Source organism: Aspergillus eucalypticola (assembly GCF_003184535.1).
Source record: "Aspergillus eucalypticola CBS 122712 chromosome Unknown BO83scaffold_6, whole genome shotgun sequence".
Classification (NCBI taxonomy): Eukaryota; Fungi; Ascomycota; class Eurotiomycetes; order Eurotiales; family Aspergillaceae; genus Aspergillus; species Aspergillus eucalypticola.
Window position 1 is genome coordinate 1,232,597 of NW_020290280.1, and position 22,397 is coordinate 1,254,993.

At 49.3% G+C, this 22,397-nt stretch overlaps 9 protein-coding genes across 9 annotated transcripts; 5 read left to right on the forward strand and 4 right to left on the reverse strand.

Moving 5' to 3' along the window:
* Window positions 1-529: 529 nt before the first annotated feature.
* Window positions 530-1,118, forward strand: BO83DRAFT_461375 (uncharacterized protein; the record flags this gene model as incomplete). Its single annotated transcript, XM_025537257.1, has 1 exon — window positions 530-1,118. One exon carries the CDS (start codon window positions 530-532, stop codon window positions 1,004-1,006), a length of 477 nt encoding a protein of 158 aa, XP_025390834.1. The 3' UTR covers window positions 1,007-1,118.
* A 98-nt stretch (window positions 1,119-1,216) lies between these two features.
* BO83DRAFT_356617 (Zn(II)2Cys6 transcription factor) lies at window positions 1,217-6,701 on the reverse strand. The gene is made up of 6 exons (XM_025529215.1): window positions 6,175-6,701; window positions 6,084-6,112; window positions 5,500-6,016; window positions 5,256-5,449; window positions 4,492-4,645; window positions 1,217-2,912 (listed from the first exon to the last, which is right to left on the reverse strand). Exons 1-6 carry the CDS (start codon window positions 6,223-6,225, stop codon window positions 1,290-1,292), a joined length of 2,568 nt encoding a protein of 855 aa, XP_025390835.1. The 5' UTR covers window positions 6,226-6,701; the 3' UTR covers window positions 1,217-1,289.
* A 151-nt stretch (window positions 6,702-6,852) lies between these two features.
* BO83DRAFT_376530 (DUF92 domain-containing protein) lies at window positions 6,853-8,409 on the forward strand. Its single transcript, XM_025530746.1, has 4 exons — window positions 6,853-7,085; window positions 7,149-7,366; window positions 7,428-7,800; window positions 7,864-8,409. Exons 1-4 carry the CDS (start codon window positions 6,900-6,902, stop codon window positions 8,194-8,196), a joined length of 1,110 nt encoding a protein of 369 aa, XP_025390836.1. The 5' UTR covers window positions 6,853-6,899; the 3' UTR covers window positions 8,197-8,409.
* Window positions 8,410-8,474: 65 nt separating this feature from the next.
* On the reverse strand, window positions 8,475-9,686 carry BO83DRAFT_406650 (tetratricopeptide repeat protein; the record flags this gene model as incomplete). The annotated part of the gene is made up of 1 exon (XM_025533894.1): window positions 8,475-9,686. One exon carries the CDS (start codon window positions 9,684-9,686, stop codon window positions 8,475-8,477), a length of 1,212 nt encoding a protein of 403 aa, XP_025390837.1.
* A 1,506-nt stretch (window positions 9,687-11,192) lies between these two features.
* BO83DRAFT_386725 (DUF323 domain protein) lies at window positions 11,193-14,079 on the forward strand (the record flags this gene model as incomplete). Its single annotated transcript, XM_025532681.1, has 6 exons — window positions 11,193-11,488; window positions 11,556-12,238; window positions 12,344-13,502; window positions 13,548-13,834; window positions 13,867-13,963; window positions 14,013-14,079. 6 exons carry the CDS (start codon window positions 11,193-11,195, stop codon window positions 14,077-14,079), a joined length of 2,589 nt encoding a protein of 862 aa, XP_025390838.1.
* A 266-nt stretch (window positions 14,080-14,345) lies between these two features.
* BO83DRAFT_435617 (aldehyde dehydrogenase family protein) lies at window positions 14,346-15,968 on the forward strand. Its single transcript, XM_025535896.1, has 2 exons — window positions 14,346-15,687; window positions 15,745-15,968. Exons 1-2 carry the CDS (start codon window positions 14,386-14,388, stop codon window positions 15,856-15,858), a joined length of 1,416 nt encoding a protein of 471 aa, XP_025390839.1. The 5' UTR covers window positions 14,346-14,385; the 3' UTR covers window positions 15,859-15,968.
* A 3,147-nt stretch (window positions 15,969-19,115) lies between these two features.
* Window positions 19,116-19,709, forward strand: BO83DRAFT_218822 (uncharacterized protein). Its single transcript, XM_025526787.1, has 2 exons — window positions 19,116-19,301; window positions 19,364-19,709. The coding sequence occupies exons 1-2, from the start codon at window positions 19,224-19,226 to the stop codon at window positions 19,634-19,636; spliced, it is 351 nt and encodes a 116-aa protein (XP_025390840.1). The 5' UTR covers window positions 19,116-19,223; the 3' UTR covers window positions 19,637-19,709.
* BO83DRAFT_218825 (uncharacterized protein) lies at window positions 19,621-21,214 on the reverse strand. Its single transcript, XM_025526788.1, has 3 exons — window positions 20,861-21,214; window positions 20,746-20,791; window positions 19,621-20,685 (listed from the first exon to the last, which is right to left on the reverse strand). Exons 1-3 carry the CDS (start codon window positions 21,072-21,074, stop codon window positions 19,782-19,784), a joined length of 1,164 nt encoding a protein of 387 aa, XP_025390841.1. The 5' UTR covers window positions 21,075-21,214; the 3' UTR covers window positions 19,621-19,781.
* Window positions 21,215-21,454: 240 nt separating this feature from the next.
* Window positions 21,455-22,244, reverse strand: BO83DRAFT_376535 (transcription initiation factor IIA subunit gamma). Its single transcript, XM_025530747.1, has 3 exons — window positions 22,180-22,244; window positions 21,977-22,124; window positions 21,455-21,887 (listed from the first exon to the last, which is right to left on the reverse strand). Exons 1-3 carry the CDS (start codon window positions 22,218-22,220, stop codon window positions 21,741-21,743), a joined length of 336 nt encoding a protein of 111 aa, XP_025390842.1. The 5' UTR covers window positions 22,221-22,244; the 3' UTR covers window positions 21,455-21,740.
* Between the last annotated feature and the right edge of the window lie 153 nt (window positions 22,245-22,397).

A 22,397-nucleotide genomic window follows, 5' to 3' on the forward strand; every position in this document is an offset into this window, starting at 1 on the left:
TGGGCTCGCCTGAGAGAGATATATATAAATCAGGTCCTATCATACAAGATATCCACAACTTCCAAATCGGCTAAAGAAGGAGACTGGCCCCACTGGGAAATAGAATGCGGGCTGTCAGAATCACTCCTTTGATTGTGAGAAGACGGTGGATTGGTAGATAAGCAACTCAGGAGGCGAGGTCTTTCTAGTATTAAATTGGATATGGTTGACGCTACGAACCAGGGACACAAGTCTGAGACTAAATCTTACTTAACAGACTCCCTTTCACTTATACCTGGCGATCAAAATCGTGATATGCCATGAGCATACGTTTGTCAATGGCCCTGTGCCAGACCTGGCCTCCTCCTCTCTCACTGGTGACTCTTAGAGTAAAAAACCACAGTGGAGGCAATCCAATCTACTAAAGCTGCTTTTCGACTTGGTCACCGTCTTCCTTCTCCCGGCATCTCACAGCACCATCCCAGATCTGAGGAAGATGATGAATGCCAACAGGCTTTGGTAGCTCTCTCTAAACTGGAGGTTCATCCCTATGTTGACCGACGAATCCAACGTTGTGTTCAAAACTTCTCTTAGTCTTTTGAGACCCAACGAAGATAGTGACTGGCCCAACTGGATCATTGAAACTGGCCTGTCTGAATCACTCCGTCGGCTGCGTCAAGACATAAGTTGGTGGATCGAAAACTCCGGTGGACAAGTCCTCTTGGCCTTGCTAGTTAGAGTTGACCGCGCGGCGAAGAAAATTACGATAGAGAAGTACTTCCCGCAGATCAGACAAGGACCCAGCACTCGAGCCCAAACCGTCGCCGGCGTGATCTATGTGAAGCGACTCGTGACCACTACTGTGATAGACATGAGGACAACTCTCCCTTCTGTCCAAGGCGGCCCATTAATCCTGGACTTCGATCGTTTGGTCGGTCGTCCGGCTGTTGCCCTTGAAACGAACGTCATTTTCGACAGTGCGCGATTGGTTCAGATGGGTCGTCTTGTTTTTATGGGGATACCATAAGTTGTTTGGGAGGTGATAAGATAACTGAATATTTGCTTCCCTCGCTTTCGGGCCATTCTCATTCATAAGGATGTACATCCCAGTTCTCAGATAGCAACCAACGAGAAGTCACCGATGTTAATTGATATATAGTGACTTGTACCCTGATACTATTAACTGTATATATGAGACACTCGCTGTTAATATATCCTACAAAATACATTCCTTCCTGGATGATCTAATTCTGGTTATTGAGAGTAAGTTATCAGAATCAAGGCCCCGACTACGCAGAGACAATAGATAATTATATCACTTCATCCATTAAAAAAACTCTCTTCCTCATTATCAACTCTTTCGCCTCTGGGTCCGATAACGCGTAGTGTAGCACCGCATGCTTTCCATCTCCAACCTTCTCATACATCATCGTTCGCACCCTCGCCTTCTCCGGCACATGCCCATCAGCATCGGCTGCCTCCCCTTCTATCTTCACTATCTCCCGCACCATGTATAAGTATGCCATCGAGTCATGTAGTCCTTCGCGATGCGGCCATGCGCGGAACAACCTCAACACACGCTCTCGGATATCAACATCGCGGCACTTGATCCCCACCGAAAACAGTGGGACGAAAACCCCTATATCGGAGATGACGTTGGGAAGTGGCTGTTGCTTGTGGGCGTATTCCGTTTGAAGACTGGCGACAATCTGCTCTGCCAAAATTACGGCTCGGGTCCATCGTGCCAGGAATCGGTCGTAGATGGTCTCGGTGAGATCCATGAAGGTGGCGATATAGGTACTCATGACGATGTGACTGACGCGGATTGTATCGATAGCTCGAGTTTCCTTGGGTGAGTAGTGTTGGGCTCGGGACACGTATGTCTCAAAGGCGTTGATATGGCGTTGTATGTTACTGTATTGCCGTTGTTGCTCGACATAGAGAGGATAATGATCTGCAGAGCGATCTCGAAGCTCTGCTTCGCAGCGCGTCCAGAAGCGCACCATGCTATCAATCAACGGGTCCAACGTCTCCTTTGCCTCAATTAGACTGCGAATTTCTATACTGTCGTAATGCACCGTGGAGAGATGCGCATCCAATGGTTGCAACCTCATCACTGAATCCTCGCTGAAATGCGCTGCCTGGACCGTCAACTGCGCAAACATATGCGTGAAAACCGCGTCCTCTTCTCGCTCACTATCATTTTTCGGACCAGCGGGAAGGGAGGATCTGAAAATTGCTTCCCTCGCTTTCGGGCCAGTCTCATTCATAAGGATGTATATCCCATTTCTCAGATGCATCAATACGTTTCCGTAATTATCTTGCAATAACTCTAGCACCACAAAGATCACACAACACACCAACGCTGTAATCCGTAGCTGGGGATCCCCGGACCCGGATGCAAGACGGCGGCGAAGCACTCCAATCGCGCGCCCGTATTGCTCCAGCGCAAAGAGCTGATAATCGTTGTTCATACCAGCTACACCCACAGTCGTAGTTTCGTGGAATGCGCCCAGCGCTGCGACGGCGTGTCCAACTGCCGGCTCCATCTGACTCATCTGTAGCACGAGCCGTTGCCAGAGTTCCGAGTCGCACAACCCGGTCAGCATGGGCATCGTATATGTCTGAAATAAGGCGAGACAGCGGCGCTCGTCGGCTGTCATACCGGGCAGGTTGGTGGAAATGTAGTTGTGCAGGTGACTAAGGTGTCGAAGGCGCACTTTTATGGGGAGCTGAAACTGCGGGGATCGGTCGCAAGTACGACCTGTCGACGTGCAGTTCTTGCATGATGGTCCTGGTGTCTCGTCGCATTTAATCCGTCGTGCACGACACGTCCGGCACCCTGTACGAGACCGCGGTGAGTATTTCTTCAGGCGGCCTAGGGTTTTGGAGCCCATCGCGGGGAACACGTTGTAACATGTCCAACTCTGGCACTTGGTAGATGGTTTAAACCATTTAAAGAGTGAGAATTCGGGCCGAGCCGATGGGGCGTTCAATTTCAATTCAATTCAGTTCATAGCCCTATACCCGATTGAGCGGGTGTAGTTAGATACTAGCTATGCAGGTACTTCACTATTTGAAGTAAGAATATGAACTCAAATGCTTTCGAATCTTGTAAAACTTGCAGTAAAGGAAGGTTAATACTATAGCCGAATATAGTTAGTTTTTTTTTTCTTAAGAAAAGAAAAGAGTATAGTTATATAATATTAATATGAATAAATATTACAGCGAGCCAGCTGCTTGCAAGTCCATTCTCTATTCTTGGCTTATTATCTTATCTTCAATATATTGATTTCTTTTTATTTATTCAACTTTTTTCGACTAACTCGAACAGAATATATTTTATATTTTATCTTTTTCATGTGATCAGTAGCTAGGACCTCCGACGTGGCCCGCAAGGCGCCGAAACAGAGTAAAGTATTAAAACAAACAGACAACAAACAAACAACCGGAATAGATCACGTGACTTCTGCGGAGAGGTCACATGGTGAGGCATGGGAAATATACTAATTGTTAGGTATATCCACTCTAAGAGAGTTATTAGTACGTAGGTTTTATTCTACTACTAAGATTATTACTTTCTATAAATTTTGAGTACTGTCATTTAGAAAGTATTCATATATAAATCTTATTATTTCCTAGAATATTTTTAGTTAGATTATTATCTCCTCTATTTATCTCTGTACTTCTATGATTACGGAATGCTTTGACTGAAATGTTCTCCCCACCCAGAGTCCGTGGCTTGCTTCTCCAGCAGCTTCATTCATATTCGACGATCCGTCTCGATATCAACACTGCCACGGTAGCCCTCTTGTTAGCCCTCTAATAATGGACCAAAACTCCCTTTCTCTACTTCTACTTACCTCGATGAAACCTCGTCCAACACCACAAGCCTGCTCTTCCGTAGTATGGCCCGCCGCAGGCAGAAAAGCTGCCACTGCCCTTGGCTGAAGAAATCTGTCTTCAAGATTGCATTCAATCCGCCCTTGGCCTCAATAACCGACCAGAGCTGACACTTCTCTAGCGACCCAATGAGAATCGTATCATCCTGGCTGGTCGCCTCCCATGGGTCCAGATTGAAGCGTACAGTCTCCGAATGTACGCAGAACGGCTCCTGGGTGATGATATTCAAGGACTGGCGGAGCTCCGATCGTGGGAGATGTGCCAGGTCTTGCCCGTCGACCTTCAATGATCCCTGCCGATACTCCACTAGATGGAAGTACATAGTAGACCGTCCGAGAACGAGGGCGATGGGGCGTCAACTTACTGGTCAAAGTAGGGCTCAAAAAGGATAACTTCATCACCCGGATTCAGAAAAGCCATCCATACATTAAGCATTCCTATGTCAGGTTAGTCACGATCGACAGGAAACATAACATTCCGATGCTTCGAGGGCTAGTACTATACCTTCGTTTGCCCCTGTGGTCACAACTACCTCGGTTTCGGGGTTTATGCGTCGACCCCAAAGGGGAGTGTATGTCTTGGATATGGCCTCCCGAAGCGGCGAGCGACCCTTGGTTGGAGCATGTTTGTTGCACTCGAAGCGGCCCAGGGCCTGCTTAGCCGCTTCACGGATGAACTCCGGAGGGTTCCATCCACTTCACCTGCCATCGTTAACAAGACGGTCACAACGCAAAATGCAATGAGGGGTAGTTCACAAATAGCCCTGACTGATGTTTACGCATGGCTTGATGCGAGAGGCCTCGGCACCTTCGTTGATAACGGACCATACATGCTGCTTGCTTGCCCCCCCATCGTTTTGCCGGCCGAAAGTCAATGGCTGGGCAGTCGTTCTACTTGGCGGCTGAGAAGTCGTCACTCGCATTATCTGTCTCCATGCCGCTGCAATAAGGGAAATACAAGCAGAGGCTCGGCTGGGGTGTCCTTCGTGAAGGTACTGGCCCCCGATTTCCCTCTGCCCTTTATCTACGCCTGTTGAGGCGCCCTTCGACCCGCCTTTAGAGAAACAGGGACGCCGATAAGGACCGGATGACCTCAATTGCGAGAAGCAAGCCAAGCATATCTGTATGATACGCAGAGTAATTAAGTAATGTATGTGTCTCTACGACTAGTCGTAACCTGTTTCGAGTTTGAAAAAGACGACTGCGAATGTAATACACTAGATCCTTCCCGTTGGTTGTGTCACTGCTCGTACCAGTACCGGTCCATCTTAGTTGCATAGTGCGTGTATGGTAGGAAACTCAGCTACCAAGCTGCAAACAACCCTGTGATTGATTGCAATGATGGACCAGTCAGCCCACAGAACATCGATCTACCGATCATTCCACTCATTGTCAAACCTTGGACCCGCACGAGGCAGGAACGCTCCCCGCTGCCCCTCCTCCGCGTCATCAGTGGCGTCTTCGTCCTCCAGCGCAGCGTGCGTGATCCGCTGCTGACTGCGTGCCTGTCTGCCAAACTGCATTGTCATCCAGCTCGGTCGCTGACGCAGGGCTTGATATAATGCAACCTGTAGCTGCCTTAGTAAGGAATCACCTATAACGACGCACATACACAGACCTTCATGAGTAGCGTCAAAATAGCAGCTGCAAAAACCATCCATGAAGCACTCTGCTGCTGCTGTCTCCACGGGACCAGACAGCTTGTCCCGTAATTGAATTGTACCTCACAAGCATCATCCCCTGTGGTCTTATCCTTGAACGGCCACGCTCGGTCATGGATACTCCGGAATCCGCAGCAGCGGAATTCGTCCTGAATAGCACGGATCGGTTGAGCATCTTTCGCGCGGAAGTATGACTGCCATTCTTGCTCTAGTCGGCAAGTGGTGATGCTCTCTGGGTACAGATAGGCGAGGGCCACGGTGGCGATGACTGTGGTTATGATGGATTGGAGGTGGTTGATGACGGGAAAGAGTCGTCGCCAAGGGCTAGATGACTGGCGGTTATCTGCAGCTGGCTGGGCGAGTTGATTGGCAAGATATAGTGCCAGTGCTGTAAGAGGAGGGAAGAGGGTGGCGATGACTGGAACCCATTCAGGAAGGGGAAGGTAAAGTGAAGCTGTACGAGACCAGGACAGCCTGACGAGATGAATGAGCTTGATCCTGGACGGCATACCTCCATGGCAAGAGTGAGAAAGTCACTTACGCTCCAAGTATGATAGCGATAATTGCAAACTAATTAGATAAATGATGACTCGTCAGTTTGGTTTCTTAGAAGGTAGTGAACTTGCTCATACCGCTGCTGCTACCGTGGAAGCCACCGTCGGCAATCCGTAGACAATAGCCATGTTTATGATGCCAAACGATAAAAGTGATGGATAACGAAGCAGAAAGCTTTCCCTGATTGTACACTGAGTGATAGAGAAGAGAACAAGTGGTTGGGAGTGTGAAGTGAAGGGGATGGAGCTGGCCAGGCGGGGTCGGCGCTTGCAGCTGCGCGCACATGTGTCAGGCAGAAGCCATGGTTAAGCAATGCTCCCATGGTCTTGACATCTCCATCGAGCAAGCTTAGTACCAAACTAAGAAAAACAGAAGCTTAACCTTAGTGTAAGTTCAGTGAACATTCCTTTCATAATGAGCAAATGAGCTAATCTAGGGGGATGTATGAGTGGCGGTATATTTGTGGGGTAAATCAGCTAGAATCAATCCATCGATCGATTTTGGGCTCCACTGCCACTGAGATTGAAACGGAACAATGTATACAGCTCAAAGGGCGAAAAGGAAGATGCCATTGAAATAATTTCAATATTGGATTTGCCTTCTGTTTCCATCCATGTGCATCATACAGTCATCCAGCTTTGTGTTTGCCGATCACCCACATCAACCCGCGGATGGTCACCTGGTCCCTATCGGAGCTACCCGCGCTAAAAGATCAAGCTAAGATAACGCGAAGCTCTTCTCCCCGACCTTTCCCTGTCAAACCTACCTGTTTTTTTCCCTGCTGTCACTACCTGCATTCACCATGAAACCATACATCGGTATTCCAGCGGTAATAGTGCTCGTTCATCGTGCCTGGTCGCGAAAGTCGCTGACCACCCCCGGCCTCATTGCGGCTGCGCTGACAGCCAGCGCCCATGCTCTTCATCCATGGTACGCTCCTTTCGTCTTGTTAGGAGTATTCTACTTTGGGGGCACCAAAGTTACCAAGGTATATATCCCTTGCTCACATCTTCGATCTGCGGTTTGTAACTGTTGATCACGTACTTGCCAGGTTAAACACGATGTTAAAGCTCGTTTGACGCTCTCCGCGACCGGCTCCGAGGGCGGCGAGGGCCAGCGTACCCACATCCAGGTCCTGGCGAACTCTGTTGTCGCTACAGTGCTTGCTCTCCTTCATACATATGTGCTTGCAGGGAAGCCTGCAAGCGCAACACAGTGCTTTTCGAATGGTCATGATGTGGCGGATTTGTTGGTCGTGGGAATTGTCGCGTAAGGCCTATCCCTATTCCTAAACCTTTCTTATGCGCGTACTAACAGGTCCTCATTGTAGGAACTACGCCGCTGTCGCCGCTGATACATACTCCTCCGAGCTTGGTATCCTATCCAAGTCCAAACCCCGCCTGATCACCTCCCCCACGTTCCGCGTCGTTCCTCCCGGTACCAATGGCGGTGTAACTGGAACTGGACTCCTAGCAGGAGTGCTGGGTGCTTTTACAATTGCTGTGTCGTCCGCTGCTATCCTACCTTTCTGCGCCGAAGCCGATACTCTGTCGATGCTCAAGAGCCGGGCCCAGTGGATTTTGGCCGTGACACTGTGGGGAGGTTTGGGCAGTGTGCTGGATAGTGTCTTGGGTGGATTGCTGCAGGCTAGCGTGGTGGACAAGAGAACAGGAAAGGTGGTCGAAGGAGCTGGTGGTCAGAAGGTCAGTACATGCTTAGCATCTACCGGATCGTTAGAAGAGTTTAGTACTGATATTGTCTTGCAGGTCCTTGTTCACCCCTCTTCTACTAAGCCCGGTGTCCCAGCTGATACCACCGGTCTGAAGCCTGCTGGGTCAAGCTCGAGTGCGCAGGTACACGCCACCGAGGCAGTAGCTAACACCGCCACTCTGAAAGGAACCAGGGCTACTGGAACATCGACGGGAACATCCGCAGGAGAAACTGAATCGGGACACGAAAGCCGGCGGGTAGAAAGTGGACGGGACCTCTTAGATAACAACGCCGTCAATCTTCTGATGGCCTTTACGATGAGTGTTGGGGCTATGGGCGCTGCAAGCTGGGCTTGGGGTCTGAACATTGCTGACTTGGCTTTGTGGTAGCTATTGAAGGCTTGAGGCGTATCTATGATCGCAATGCTTTGAAACGATTCTTATGACTTTAACTGAGTTAAACTATATCAAATAATGGGTATATGTGATAGGTAGGAAGGAAAAGAAGGAGATATGCATGTGACACTCGCTAGTCGGGCAGGTGCAGAAAACGGTATGAAAGAAGCCTTATATATAAACAATATGAAAGACCATTACTCCAACAGTATCCCACAACCTCACCAAATCGGATGTTCTCTTGCCAAAAAGGCAGACCAGCACGCAGCGGGTTAGCGCTGATTATACCTCTCTTGGACGACGGTTTGGTACCGTCGTCTCTCCCTCTCCAGATAAGTCAACGTGACGCTCTGGTCCCTGTGATAGTCAATGAAATCCTCCCATTGTTCTTGCGGCACAATGACCTCATAAGGCTGTTCGGAGAAAATATCTGTCGGCCGGAATCTGGTTGCCATGCCCTTGGGGTGCATCTCGAAAGTGAAAACCTTTTGCTTCCCACCAAGTTTCAGTCCACTGGAATCTTCCGGTTGCCTCTCGAGCAAGGACTTGGGGCGGGCTATTCTCCGCCGACGCATGGGCTGTGGGATGGTATCTTGCGACAACAAGTGAAGGCTATCCTCCCATCTTCGTTTCGAGTCTCGGTTGTCTGGCACTTCAATAACCGCTTGCATCTTCTCTGGTTGCATTGCACGTCTTTGAGCGTCCTCCAGCATACGCTGTCGCTCTAGGTCGCTCAAGCCCGGCTGACAGAGTGGCAGGTAAAACGCCATTGTGCTAGCCTCAGGTTGCTTGGTGATCCATAATTGGCATTTGCTGAACAAATCGTACGCCTCATCATAGTTTCCTTGGGCAAACTTCACCCGAGCCTGCCAGTACCTGCACCGTGCGAGCACTGGTTTGTCGTCATACTTTTCTGCCAAATCCCGAGCCTTCTGGGCCTCGGATTCAGCCTCCCGGGTTTGGCCTTTTCCAAGGTAGAGCTCTACGCTTCGAAGAGCGGACCTGATATTGCTCATGTCGACGACCATATCACAGTAGGATATGATTTTGTCGAGTGATTCGCCACCTGGCTTGTCTTTAAGTGCTGGTTTGGCGTACTTTTCTTTGTGTGGGTACTTCTTAGATGGTAACCAGGGAGATGGAGGTGGTGGTGAGTAGTCAACGTGTTCGCCCTGGCTGTCAGGATCAGGGAGTTGAATTTGTAACGAGGCATGCTCTCCCTCATCTGCACCCTCGCTGTCATTCCCGCTGAATAAATTATCAGCCTGGGTTCGCCATAAAGGGTCCTCGTCATCGTGTGCAAATTGGTCAGTGGAGCTTTGATCATACGAAGCACCCTCGTTGTAGTTTGCTTCCATGAGTATACACAATGCCTCGTCTTCGCGGGCGTCCATATCTGAATGTGCATACTCGTCGTCGCTGTCTGCTCTGATGTTCAAGGCGGCGTCCCGCATTTGCGAGTAATAGCGCCTGCTTGGTGACATTTTGTGGCATGTTAAAAGTGGTGCTCAATTTATTGAACTTCCAACACAGGGTCCTGGGTTGTCCTGGGTTTATTTATATCTTTGGTGTTTTAATGCCCACTAATAGTCTACGGTATTTCACTGCTGAAAAGTACATCGACAACCATTCCATTAGAGATTGTTTCACTGGACTTGCTAAACGCGTTGGATACGGGTTCAGGTTAAAACTGTGCTCTTTGGTGATCAACGGAGATATCCCGAAGTACTACCGATGCTCGTATATGTAATGCTTTTGGCCGCCGCTATACATCCATCTGATCATAAACTATTTGAGATGTCTTTTGTTATCCTTTGTTCACCCGGCGGAATCCCTCTCCTGATCTTGTCTCGGCAGCTGATCAGCCCTAACCAATCGTAATGAATAAGCAGCTACACTAATGTGCCTGAGAGGGTTCGTCCGTCACTGATCGGACTCACGCGGATATGCTGAGTAACTTTTATGACTGCTACCGTAGTGCTGATGAATCTTCGTTGCTTGTTTCTGACCCTAGCTCACCACTGATCTTACTCAAGCACTAGTCAATACGAGCTCCACTGAGGCATATTCCATGCGATACGGATTGAAGGGGGGATGTGTCCAATGCCAATCAGACAAGCCTGATGGATGTATAAAATGGTGGTTGGGAAATGCCCGTCCCGTGATGACAAACTGCCTCAAACAGGCAACAGCAGTAAACCAAACCAGACAAACTGAGGTGGGGTATCGAAACAGCACAAACAGTACCCAACACGGTAATCCCCGCTTCAAAAGTAAGTCATGCAAACCAATGCAACCAATGCAAACTCAACGTCATGCTCGTGTCGGCCCTTCCTTCTGGCCCTCAGCGTTTGGACCTCATTTCCGCATGCGTCACTAGCCTGCAGTGCTTCATCCATTGGATCGCTGTGACACCTGGTCGTTTCTTGGAAAGTAACCCGGATGGTGGGTTCCCAAGCCATCCCACCGGAATGTGTACCCTGCCCAGTATGGTCTGATTGACGTGCAGGACGGCCTCATCGGTAATTTCCGGCCTGCGGTGGGACAAATCGCCCTGAGCTTACACCATGCGGAGGGTGTCCAGACCATCTCGATGACCCAGTCAGTCATGGTGGGCTGTTTGCAAGGGCCCGCTTCCCTCGATAGTGCAGGAACAGCCGCTACTTGAGAGAGGTGGGACGAGCAGCGTGATACTGGTCTCTCTGATACACCCCACGCCAACTTCGAGTCTGACCTGTCGAGCTATTTATCCAGTGGTGGATCTACTCGTAGATGATCAATCTTGCATACCCTCGCTGCAAGGACTGGGCGCTTCTCCTCATCTACCCCTCATTAACCCCCCCGATACCATCCGCGGATTGCGCGCGCATACAATAATATAAGCTCTGTGGCTTACCCTTAAACTTGTACTTTTTTTATTCTGAAGTGGCTTGTATAGCTGTTGCTTTTCTACTTGTTTTATTGTTGCTAGAGTTCCGTGCTCACCAAAAATGTCACCCTTATGTCCGGTCGTCAAAGGCGTTGACATCGTCGATATCCGTCAGAATGACGTGAAGTTTTCCTTGGTAAATGATATCCAGAGAGGTATAGATCCTCCGGCAGGAAATTGCCGTTCCATGCCCACGATGCTTCTGTACGATGCTCAGGGGCTCAAGCTGTTCGAGGACATTACGTACCTGGAGGAATATTATCTCACAAACGCGGAGATTGACGTTCTACGAACACATGCGAAGAGGATCGTGGAACGCATCCCGGACAATGCGCAATTACTGGAGCTAGGTAGTGGGTGCGTCTTCCTTCCACTTGGAGCATGTATAGATTCTAGGGTACGGATACAGAATTCTAACATATAGTAGCAATCTGCGCAAGATTGAGATTCTTCTCCAGGAATTCGAAGCGGCGAGCAAAAGAGTGGACTACTATGCGTTGGATCTGTCGCTCTCGGAGTTGGAGCGCACATTCTCGGAAGTGTCCCTCGATCAATATCAATATGTCGAGCTCCATGGCCTCCATGGCACGTACGACGACGCCCTTACCTGGCTGGAAAACCCCGCGAATCGTAAGGTCCCAACGGTGATCATGTCAATGGGTTCGTCAATAGGAAATTTCGATCGTCCTGCGGCGGCGAAATTCTTGTCGCAATTTGCCAGGCTTTTGGGGCCGTCGGACTTGATGGTGCTTGGGTTGGATAGTTGCACCGACTCGGAGAAAGTGTACAAGGCATACAATGATTCCAAGGGTATCACGCGGCAATTCTACGAGAACGGGTTGTTGCATGCGAACGCTGTGCTTGGATACGAAGCATTCAAGCTCGATGAATGGGACATCGTGACGGAGTACGATAATGTCGAAGGGCGGCACCAGGCATTCTACGCGCCAAAGCGGGACGTGACTATAAACGGGGTACTGCTCCATAAAGGCGAGAAGTTAATTTTCGAGGAGGCATTCAAATATGCCCCCGAGCAGTGCGATCAGCTATGGCATGATGCGGGTTTAATTGAGGACGCTGAATTTGGCAATGAGTCTGGGGATTACCGTACGTCATCCTTTGGTAATGTGCTACGACTGCTCATGTTGCACTGCATTGTGCACAGCATGTTACACTGTTGAGACCGTTATACTAACATAATCTGTCGGGCAGTTATCCACGTGCTGTCTTCGGCTACCCTCAACTTCCCAACGAGCCCGTCACAATATGCGGCTCAATCTGTGCCGAGCTTTGAGGAGTTCCAGTCTCTGTGGACGGCATGGGATATTGTCACCAAGGCCATGGTTCCCAGAGAGGAACTTCTTTCGAAGCCAATCAAATTGCGAAATGCTTTGGTTTTCTATCTTGGGCATATTCCTACTTTTCTCGGTCAGTATTTTTTTGCCTTTCAGGAACCAGGCGTAACAGACATGTTGACAAGAGTAGATGTTCATTTGACCCGAGCATTGGGCGAAAAGCCAACGCACCCCAAGTCATATAGACTCATTTTCGAACGCGGAATCGATCCCGATGTGGATGACCCCGAAAAGTGCCATTCTCACAGCGAAATTCCGGATGAATGGCCTGCCCTTGGAGACATCTTGGACTATCAAGTTCGGGTTCGTAGTAGGGTGAGGTCCATTTTTGAGAAGCATAATGTGGCTGATAATCGAGTGCTCGGCGAAGCACTCTGGATCGGGTTCGAGCATGAAGCCATGCATTTGGAAACGTTCCTTTACATGTTAATCCAGAGCGAAAGAACACTTTCGCCTCCAGCTGTTCCTCAACCCGATTTTGAAAAGCTATTCCGCGATGCCCGGCAAGAAGCAAGACCGAACGAGTGGTTTTTGATTCCCGAGCAGACGCTTTTGGTTGGTCTAGACGATGACGGTCATTCGGTTCCTCGTGACTCTTATGGATGGGATAACGAAAAGCCCCAGAGAAAGATCACAGCCAAAGCATTCCAAGCGCAAGCGCGACCAATTACCAATGGAGAGTACGCCAAGTATCTACAGGCAAATCATCTGCCTCAGAAGCCAGAGTCTTGGGTCTTGGTTAAGTCTGATCAGACGTACCCGACATGCAATGGTGTCAGTCAAAGCAGCAGTTACGCTACGAACGATTTTATGGCACACTTTGCCGTTCGCACCGTGTTTGGCTCCGTCCCGCTCGAGCTGGCCCAGGACTGGCCGGTGATCGCGTCGTACGATGAATTGGCAAAGTATGCCAAGTGGGTGGACTGCAGGATACCGAGCTTCGAAGAGGCGAAGAGTATCTACGCGCATGCAGCTCGACTGAAGGAAACTAGTAACGGTCTTTCAAACGGTCATAGGTAAGTAGACCGCTTCGCTTGACTGCACAGGGCTTACTGTCGTAGTTATACCAACGGAGTCAATGGACACGGACATAGCGAGACCAACCCCCTACGGCCTCGCACTCCCGACCACCAACCGGTACAGCATCCTTCGCGCGAGTCTCTGCCGGTGTTTGTTGAGCTCGACAACTGTAACGTCGGCTTCAAACACTGGCACCCCACCCCAGTCATCCAGAACGGCGACCGACTCGCCGGTCATGGAGAGCTGGGAGGCGTCTGGGAGTGGACAAGCACGGAACTTGCACCCCATGACGGGTTTGAGGCCATGCAAATCTACCCCGGATATACATGTAAGCTTGCCGCCAAACACACACAAACAAAGCTAATCAAGAAGCAGCCGACTTCTTCGACGGAAAGCACAATGTCATCCTCGGAGGGTCATGGGCGACGCATCCACGGATCGCCGGCCGCACTACCTTGTAAGTCGCCCATCTACAAGCCAGCAGTTCATGAGCTAATATGTTTCAGTGTAAACTGGTACCAGCGGAACTACCCCTACCCCTGGGCAGGAGCCCGGCTGGTGCGGGATGTCTGATTAAAAACATCTAGTATAGAGTAGGTATAGGTACTTCATGCAATAGCAATTACCAGTTCGCCACCGGATCGACAGTGTAATGTCCATCACTCGGGCCCCTCGGAAGCGGGCATACATAATCCTGCCTTACATCACAAACCATGTTATGTAGCTCTATACTTCATCGTAGTAACCCTAAGGCACCTCCCGATAGCATGACGACATACCCCCTCCTGACGTCGCCGATAAATGATCCACTCCATCCTCTTCCCCAACTCCCTTCCCCACGTCCCCCATAACCCCTCACTACCCGTATTTCACATCACAATGTCCGTCCCCAACATCACCACCATCTCCCCCATAACCAACCGACCCATCCTCAACCGCACCGGCGCCAACCCCGAAGACATCGTGGGCATCGCCGAATCCGCACAATCAGCCTACCGATCCTTCTCCACAACCACCACCCTCGCGCAACGCCAGGACATTGTCTCCCGCGCCCTCACAAAACTCGAGAAAAGAAAAGATGACCTCGCCAGACAACTCACCGAGCAAATGGGCCGGCCCATCTCCTACACAGGAATCGAAGTCGCCACGGCCATCAAGCGCAGCCACTACCTGAACCGCATCAGCGACTCCGTCCTCGGCGAAGAAGGCATCGTACCGGGGGAAGAAGAAACTGGCTTCAAGCGATACATTAAGCGCAAGCCTGTCGGTGTCGTCTTGATTATCTTCGCCTGGAACTATCCCTACCTTGTTCTCGTGAACAGTTTAATCCCTGCCATTTTGGCAGGTAATGCCGTGATTCTGAAACCGTCGCCGCAGACGCCCACTGTCGCGGAGGAAGTCGCCAATGCGTTCCATGAAGCGGGACTGCCGGAGAAGGCGCTTCAGTATGTCCATTCTGGGTCTCCGACGTTACTTGAGAGTCTGGTTCGCTCGAGCTGTGTGAACCATATATGTTTTACGGGCTCCGTGGAGGGCGGACTAGCTACGCAAAAAGCCGCCTCTGATCGCATCGTTAACGTCGGACTGGAGCTCGGGGGTAAAGATCCCGCGTATGTGCGCGACGATGTCGATGTCGCCTGGGCGGCTGGGGAGATTGTCGACGGGGCGATCTTCAATAGTGGGCAGAGCTGCTGCGCGATTGAGCGGGTCTACGTGCATCAGGGGATCTACGAGGAGTTTGTGGCGGAGGTGAAGAAGGTGCTGAGTGGGTATGTGGTCGGGAATCCGTTCGATAAGAAGACGCAGATCGGGCCGGTGATTTCGAAGCGCGCGAAGGAGGATATCGAGGCGCATGTTGCTGATGCGGTGGAGAAGGGGGCGAAGGATGAGACGCCGGAGAATGAGTCGTTTGAGAATCCTCCGTCGGAGGGGAATTATGTTAGGCCTACGTTGTTGACGGGGGTTACGCATGAGATGCGGGTTATGACGGAGGAGACGTTTGGGCCGGTGATTCCGGTGATGAAGGTCGAGGGGGATGAGGAGGCTGTGAAGTGGATGAATAGTAGTGAGTTTGGGTTGACGGCTAGTGTGTGGACGAAGGATGTTAAGGCTGCGGAGGAGTTGATGGAGAGGGTTGAGGCTGGGACGGTGTTTGTTAATCGGTCGGATTATCCTAGTCCGGTGAGTTTGTGCTGTTGATGTTGATGATGATATGCAGATGTGCTAATGGAAGTATAGGATCTGGCTTGGACGGGATGGAAGAACTCGGGTCGTGGAGTGACGCTCAGTCGGTTTGGGTTCGAGCAGTTTGTTAAGTTGAAGAGTTATCATATCAAGGACTATCCCAAATAGAGGGGGATTGTTTTCGTTTGTTGCTTTCTGTTTGATTTTATGCGATGTGATGCCTCGATATCGATAGACCCTGCCATGACAATAATAATTACAACCCCAATCCCAATGCCAATGACAGACCCACAATCGCGTAAACTCAACATAAGCACTAGACATCCTTCAGAGAAACGACAAGAGGATTGCAATGCCAATGCCACACAATAAGTGGATAACTGCATTCGGCCCCCATCCCCATCCCCATCCCCCAAGTAACCAGCACCAGCACTAGCATAGCACCAATACCCAACGCGAAAACACCACATACCAGTCAGCAACCAGCCAGCCAGCCAGACGGCACGGTACCTAATAATATACTCCGTACATATGTAGTTGGTTAATAACGAGAAGAGAAGCTACTGGTACCGCCCAACTATGAAGGACCCTGACCGTGGCCTTCGCCCTAGCCAAGATAGAAAGTTCGCTGTATGGACGGAAGAAACTGCCGGAGGCTGGCTGCTAGCTGGCTGGCTGGCTGGCTGTGAGCTCTGGGGCTGAAATAAGATATTTGTAGGTATTGTTGTTGCAAAGATGGGGTTTGAGATGGGAGTTCTAGGCATAGTAGTGGTATGGGCCCGAGGGGGGTTGTGGCATTCTTTGTGTGATGTTATGCATTCTTCGGGATGGGATGGGTTGACAGGGGCGTTGTATAGAATTATTCATTTCAGGACTGGAAATGATTTGTGATAAGAGGGTATTTTCAAAAATGGAGTTTACTCATGCACAAATTAACTGGGGGAAGTCGAAGTCATAGAAAGAGTTGTTGTTATCATATTAGGATATATAATAACAACATTTGCCTCAGGCAAACACACCACCAGTGATCCAGTTATAACTAACTATAACGACTTGCTATTATATCTACCTCATCACTAGATAGACACAGCTACAGTAGATAAGTCTGGATAAATAAACAGACCCTTGATCCCAACTCATCTCATCTCAACTACTAAACTCACCTCAAACGAATTCCCCATCTCTCCTCAACTCCACATCACTCCACTCTCTCTCTCATCCCCTACAGATAGATACTACGTACAATTAATATCTCCAAGAATGCTTAACTTCGTTACCTATCACACTATTCACCCGCGGGATCAGCGGCAAATCCCTCACCAGTCAGTTACAGACGCCCGAAAACTGAAGAATATCGGCATTGTTCTGATGCAAGGGATACCTGTACCCTTTATACTGTATATACAGTACGCAGTTACTAAGTATACTACTTACGTAGTCGGTATCGCCACAATACTGTACATCCCTAGTCGTTGTCGTCTCCCTTTATCTCTTTCTTTTTTACCTGTCTAGCGGCATACTAGGTTGTGGGTGTGGGATTGACTTTCTGGGGTATATACTTCCTGTATTCGGGGTCTGGTAACCATGACAAGCAAGACAGATAGTTATGTAGTTAAGTTTGTAGTTGTAAGCAGGGGATAACTAACAATGGATAGTTAGATACGGAGTAACTTAGGGGGAAGAAAGGGGCGGGGGGCCGGAAGTATTCTTAGAATGTTCGATGCATAACTTATTACCCTTGCCCCCCAGTATTACTTACTTACCTATTCTCCTTTCTATGATTTTCTTACTCCGTAGAGGGTGGATGGGGGCTATTTTTATTCTTGTTTTACTCTGTATACATTGAAAAGTAAGAATGTGCCGTGCAACGGAGTACAATACATGTACATACCTACGTTATTCCCGGAGTATCTATTCATCTATTCATCTATCTATTTATCTATCTAGTATAATACTTACTCCGTAGGTAAAAGAAAGTATCTATAACTATATCCAAACTATTATTCCCATTGCAGTATTTCTATTCTGGGTAACCCGATGATAGTTAGGTTACTGAACCCGAAAAAAAGAAAACAAACAAAATGGGGCCAGCCAGCCAGTCTAGCCCGCCAAGTTGGGGCCGATCGGTGATCCAAGCCACCACCACTTACTTACCAACAACTTTCACCCCCATATGGGGATGACGAATGCAAAAAGTTAATTCATCAGTTACAAGTTACAACTGTGTAATAATAATTATTATTATTGTAGTATTCTATAGTATAGCTATGTATATAGCATGGTTTCATGCAGTCAGCATTCGGTGCAGCGGGTGGTTACATACTCTACTTACATGCTATGCTGTATGGCGCCCTGTTTTGGGTACCTACATATGTGGCATATGTAGCTTACTTTGTTGTGTACATACGTAAGGCTTTTCAGTTGCCACCTAGACTATACTAGAGTATAGTATAACCAAGTAATGTAAGTATGTATGTATGTAGTATGTATAATTGCCCAACAATTCTTCGGAGAATATCGCGTCACTCCTTTAGTCCGTCCCCCAGTTAAGCCAGAAAGGGGAGTGAGGGAGCAGCATATTTGCTTCTGTGACGGATAAAACTAACAAACTCACTCGCCCTACTAGTTGAGCTGGACCTGCCAGGGGGGAATGTGTCACCCGCGGGCGCGTAACTTACTAGCAATGCTTCCAATCAGTTTCCGGCACATAACATAAGGCTGTCACATTTGTGTGGATATTACTCCCCCCTCCCCATATTCAAGGACCAGTAACTATCTAGCATAGCATAGCGTAAGATAGTTGTCGTGCCACAGAATTCCACCCGATCTGCATTTCAGATTCGCACGGGCGAAAAACCGTTTGTTCAGTTTCCAATTTCGAACTGGGAAGAGGGCCGAAATCGAACTTTCTTCTTCTTCTCCTCCTGCAGGGCGTTTCGTAGTCTCTCCATATATCTAGACTTGTTTTCTCTGACCGGTCTTTTTCTTCTTTCTTTCTCTTCTCTTCCCTCTTCTTACTTCTTCATCTTCTGTTCCTTGTTTTTTAGTATTCTTTTTATTGTTTTTCTTTTCTTGATGCGCCCAATGCCCTGCTGCTGCTAAATAAGAGCTTTTTTTGTTCTGCTGCCGACTAGTCCCTCCTTTGGTTCTCACTCAGTTACTTGCTGACCTCACGCTCGCTCACTCGCTCACTCGCTTCTTGTGTTTCGTGTTTCGGTGTTGCCTCTCGTTTTAAACTAAGCCCTACATACCTCTTTGTCACTCGTTTCATATTGACACACATAGTCATTGTCGTCATCGTCGTCATCATCGTCATTGTGATTGATAGACAGCCACTCGCTTTTTGTTGATCGATCTGCTTGTTGCTTGAACTAGCACCATCTTTGCTTTTTTGTGTTTCTTAATTGGCATCGGTCCCTGCCTTGTAGATAGTGACCGATCTCGATCTCTCCTTCATTCCCACCTAACGACACTCGCTTTTATCATCACAACCATCATCACCACCACCAGAACAACAAACACCTGAAGTCACTATGGAGTGTTTTCGGCAGATAGCTCGACTTGTCAAGTCTCCCTTTCGGCGCGAGAAGCAGCAGAAGGTGCTGGAGATCGTGAGTCCAACTGCTTCTGATCCCAAGATGTTTATCCTCATGCTAATGCGGTCTGCATTCAGGGACCCCCAACCGACTTTCGGAAAGAGGAATTGCCCGCGTTCTTCTCAGATGACGAGTCAGTACTCTCACGTCTTGACCATTCCGCCACCCATCTAACCATCTGCAGTGCGGCAACCTTGCACAGCCGGGGTTCCACCCTAGAGAAGGAGAAGGAAGCGGCGGCCACCGCCATGGAACGTCAACCATCGACACGAGACAAGATCAAGACGCATGTCCGGAGGCTGAGCGTCCGGGTTGCGAGACCAGTTTCTGATGCCCACGATGAGCAATGAGCCGATCGAATTGATGCCAGCTGCACATGCCGGTTGCATATCAGCATCAACATCAACATCAACATCATCGACAGTTTATCTCGTTACGCAAGCATGGAAACCTCATCATAAATTCTCCTCTCAGCGTGATTCACGGTCTGCAACGTCAAAACAAGAATGTTGGAACTTCATTGAGACGCGATTTCTTTGCCTTTGGATCCGGGCCTCGTGGATTTGGTGCTCTTCGACCTGATGACGGGGATGATATCGGGCCCTGCATCTGATTGCTTGACCGAGACGGCTCTGGAAGCCCGTCAAAGTCATCATCGAATATTAATCTCTTCTTAGATTGGTTCGCCCTCGGTGTACTGTATCTACCACTCATAGACTGCACTCTTCTGATTCCACTGTCCCCTGTAGACCGATTATTCATCGAGCTGCTTCGTAAGCTAGCAGTAGTAGGCGTAGGCGTAGCAGTACGATGCTGTACACGACTCGGCCCCGTCAGGGTCCTCGTCCGTGCGTCCAGATCGTCGTCATCCGTCGTTTCATCCAGTTGATCCCCGTCCCTCATCGCATCCTGTCGCTCCCTTGCCGCCCCATCGGTAACCGCGCTGCTCCCTGCTGACGACCCCAGTCCAGCAGCCGCCCGCGTCGTCGACTTGATACCCTGCATGCCGACCAACGACCGCGCCTTTCGTGGACTAATCAGCAGATCATGCAGCGACGTACCCGCCCAAGTATCATCCTCCTGATCATCATCATCCTCCTCCTCTTCCGAATCCACAGCAGGTCTCCCGCCCTCCACCATCTTCTGCAGCCCCTCCTTCTGCTGAGCGGACAAATCCTCCGCCGCAGCCTTGCGTTTAGCTTCCTCGCTCTGCGCAGTAACGCCATCGGTCGGTCGAGCGATATTCTGTATAGTGGTGGCATTCTGCAACTTGGCTTCTTTCTTCCGTCGGACGTATTCTGCGTAGTGTAGGTGCTGTGTGAAGGTTTGCGCGACCGCGTAGAATTCGTCTTCCACCATCATGTAGATGTCGTCGTTATCGAAGCCTTCGCGGAGGTATCTTCACATCTTATCAGCCTCTGCGTTTTTTCTAATATCTAGCTATGGTATGATCACGTACTCTTCAGACGGGCAGCGATGGATAGGAGAGGAAGGCGGCGTAGGAGCTATAGCAAGGTGTCAGTGACCTCAGTCTACTCAACTTGCAGAAAGAGAGTCAGAAGTAAGGTACATACAAGACCGCATGAAATCGCGCTTCTTCATCCTCGAACCTGGAGTCATCGCCACCTCGGCTTTTGGTGTCACATCGTTGTCATCATCTTCTTCTTCCTCTTTGGCTCTGCTCTCGCGCTTCACGGTTCGACGCGGTGTATCTGATGGAGAGGCCTTTGATTCTCGTTTAATTGTCGTTGTCGCTGCGTTGGTTAGCCATGGTAGGTTGCGGGGCATTTTGTCTATGGTTTATGTGGTCTTTATGGGAGATTAAACATTATTGGAGTATAAGTGAGAAAGTGTATGTATCGAAATGAAGAGGGAGAAAGTGTATTGGAGGGAGCGATGGTGGTGTCTTGCGACCGCTGATACGCGGCTTCTCCCCGCCTCCGCACGGATTAGTTATCTAAGTTACTTTAGGTGGAGGAGATCCACTTGTCAGCCTCATGATGTTGTTATGCTTGTCTGGCTGTATAAGTTGTGTAGATAATTAATTTTACATGGGTGAGGGGTGTCTATTTGAAAAGAGGCTGTTGTTTCTGTGGGATTTGTATTGGGGTCATTTGAGCAATGAATGTAGTCTGCAAAGCAGTACGACTGTCTATAACCTACTACTCGTCTGCCTCATATAGTGTAGCGGGTATCTGATTTCAATCGATTCTAGTATCACCATAGCAAATCCATAATACAGCCTCGTATGCTAACGCGAAACGCCGAAAATATGATAAAGCCCCATATCGAGCAACTTGCCATGGCCCTGGCAGAAAGAGTCATCCACATGAAGAGCAAAAAAGCGAACGACCAACGCCTATCAAAATAAGTGGCAGAAGGAGTAGAAAGCGAGGTAAACAAGTGAGGTAACGAGAGCATCAGCCGATGACGCAAAGCGAATATGCTTCACCCTTACGCTTCACCAGGCCTCTTGCTATTGCAGCTCACAATCTTCACCTTATCCGCGGAGACCGTAGTCTGGTTATCAAGCTTAAACGTAACATCCTTGATCAGGAATGTCCACACTTCATCGCAGAATCGGTAGGTATCGAGGTGTCCCTGTGGTGGTAAGAAGAGCCATGTCAGCTTCATTCGCCTCCTTCATCTCCCTCAAACGCAGCCTTTCTTTTCCTCATATGTAAGCGTACCTTGAACGTCAGACGAGCGCGCACTTTGTCCGCCAGCACTTCTGTGATCACGCGATCGAAAGTTGAGAGGATCTTCATGGCGAGCTGGGGCTCGATCCGTCCTTCGTTGATCAGGTCATCGAGGGTATCGGTTAGGGAGAGTCCGAGGCTGTTACACAGGGTTAGTGATAATTCCTGACATGTAGTCGCAGATACTGTCGTACCTGCTCCCGCGATAGAGCTCGTAGTATGCCTGGGCGCTCATTGTGAAGTTGGCAGTGAGGCGACAAGGGAGAGTAAGAGAGTGGAAGTGGAGCCGGTGATTGCGATCAGTTGGTCGCGGGGGGTATCTGCACGTGATCTAGATCATGTGATGGACAGGAGCCATTACATCAATGGATGGGACCAGCAGTGTCAGGTTTTCGACATTTTCTTCCAAAAG

What these genes read in the sequence shown, in the direction of transcription:
- BO83DRAFT_356617 (XM_025529215.1), bottom strand. Translation starts at nt 6,225, where the DNA reads ATGGCTATTGTCTACGGATTGCCGACGGTGGCTTCCACGGTAGCAGCA. An exon ending in CTTCCACGGTAGCAGCAGCG is followed by an intron (nt 6,113 to 6,174) that starts GTATGAGCAAGT and finishes TTATCTAATTAG; the next exon opens with TTTGCAATTATCGCTATCAT. An exon ending in ATCGCTATCATACTTGGAGC is followed by an intron (nt 6,017 to 6,083) that starts GTAAGTGACTTT and finishes TCATCTCGTCAG; the next exon opens with GCTGTCCTGGTCTCGTACAG.
- BO83DRAFT_376530 (XM_025530746.1), top strand. Translation starts at nt 6,900, where the DNA reads ATGAAACCATACATCGGTATTCCAGCGGTAATAGTGCTCGTTCATCGT. An exon ending in GGGGCACCAAAGTTACCAAG is followed by an intron (nt 7,086 to 7,148) that starts GTATATATCCCT and finishes CGTACTTGCCAG; the next exon opens with GTTAAACACGATGTTAAAGC. An exon ending in AAGGAGCTGGTGGTCAGAAG is followed by an intron (nt 7,801 to 7,863) that starts GTCAGTACATGC and finishes ATTGTCTTGCAG; the next exon opens with GTCCTTGTTCACCCCTCTTC.
- BO83DRAFT_435617 (XM_025535896.1), top strand. Translation starts at nt 14,386, where the DNA reads ATGTCCGTCCCCAACATCACCACCATCTCCCCCATAACCAACCGACCC. An exon ending in GGTCGGATTATCCTAGTCCG is followed by an intron (nt 15,688 to 15,744) that starts GTGAGTTTGTGC and finishes ATGGAAGTATAG; the next exon opens with GATCTGGCTTGGACGGGATG.
- BO83DRAFT_218822 (XM_025526787.1), top strand. Translation starts at nt 19,224, where the DNA reads ATGGAGTGTTTTCGGCAGATAGCTCGACTTGTCAAGTCTCCCTTTCGG. An exon ending in AGCAGAAGGTGCTGGAGATC is followed by an intron (nt 19,302 to 19,363) that starts GTGAGTCCAACT and finishes GTCTGCATTCAG; the next exon opens with GGACCCCCAACCGACTTTCG.
- BO83DRAFT_218825 (XM_025526788.1), bottom strand. Translation starts at nt 21,074, where the DNA reads ATGCCCCGCAACCTACCATGGCTAACCAACGCAGCGACAACGACAATT. An exon ending in GCGCGATTTCATGCGGTCTT is followed by an intron (nt 20,792 to 20,860) that starts GTATGTACCTTA and finishes ACCTTGCTATAG; the next exon opens with CTCCTACGCCGCCTTCCTCT. An exon ending in CATCGCTGCCCGTCTGAAGA is followed by an intron (nt 20,686 to 20,745) that starts GTACGTGATCAT and finishes TAAGATGTGAAG; the next exon opens with ATACCTCCGCGAAGGCTTCG.
- BO83DRAFT_376535 (XM_025530747.1), bottom strand. Translation starts at nt 22,220, where the DNA reads ATGAGCGCCCAGGCATACTACGAGCTCTATCGCGGGAGCAG. An exon ending in GAGCTCTATCGCGGGAGCAG is followed by an intron (nt 22,125 to 22,179) that starts GTACGACAGTAT and finishes CCTGTGTAACAG; the next exon opens with CCTCGGACTCTCCCTAACCG. An exon ending in GCGCTCGTCTGACGTTCAAG is followed by an intron (nt 21,888 to 21,976) that starts GTACGCTTACAT and finishes TTACCACCACAG; the next exon opens with GGACACCTCGATACCTACCG.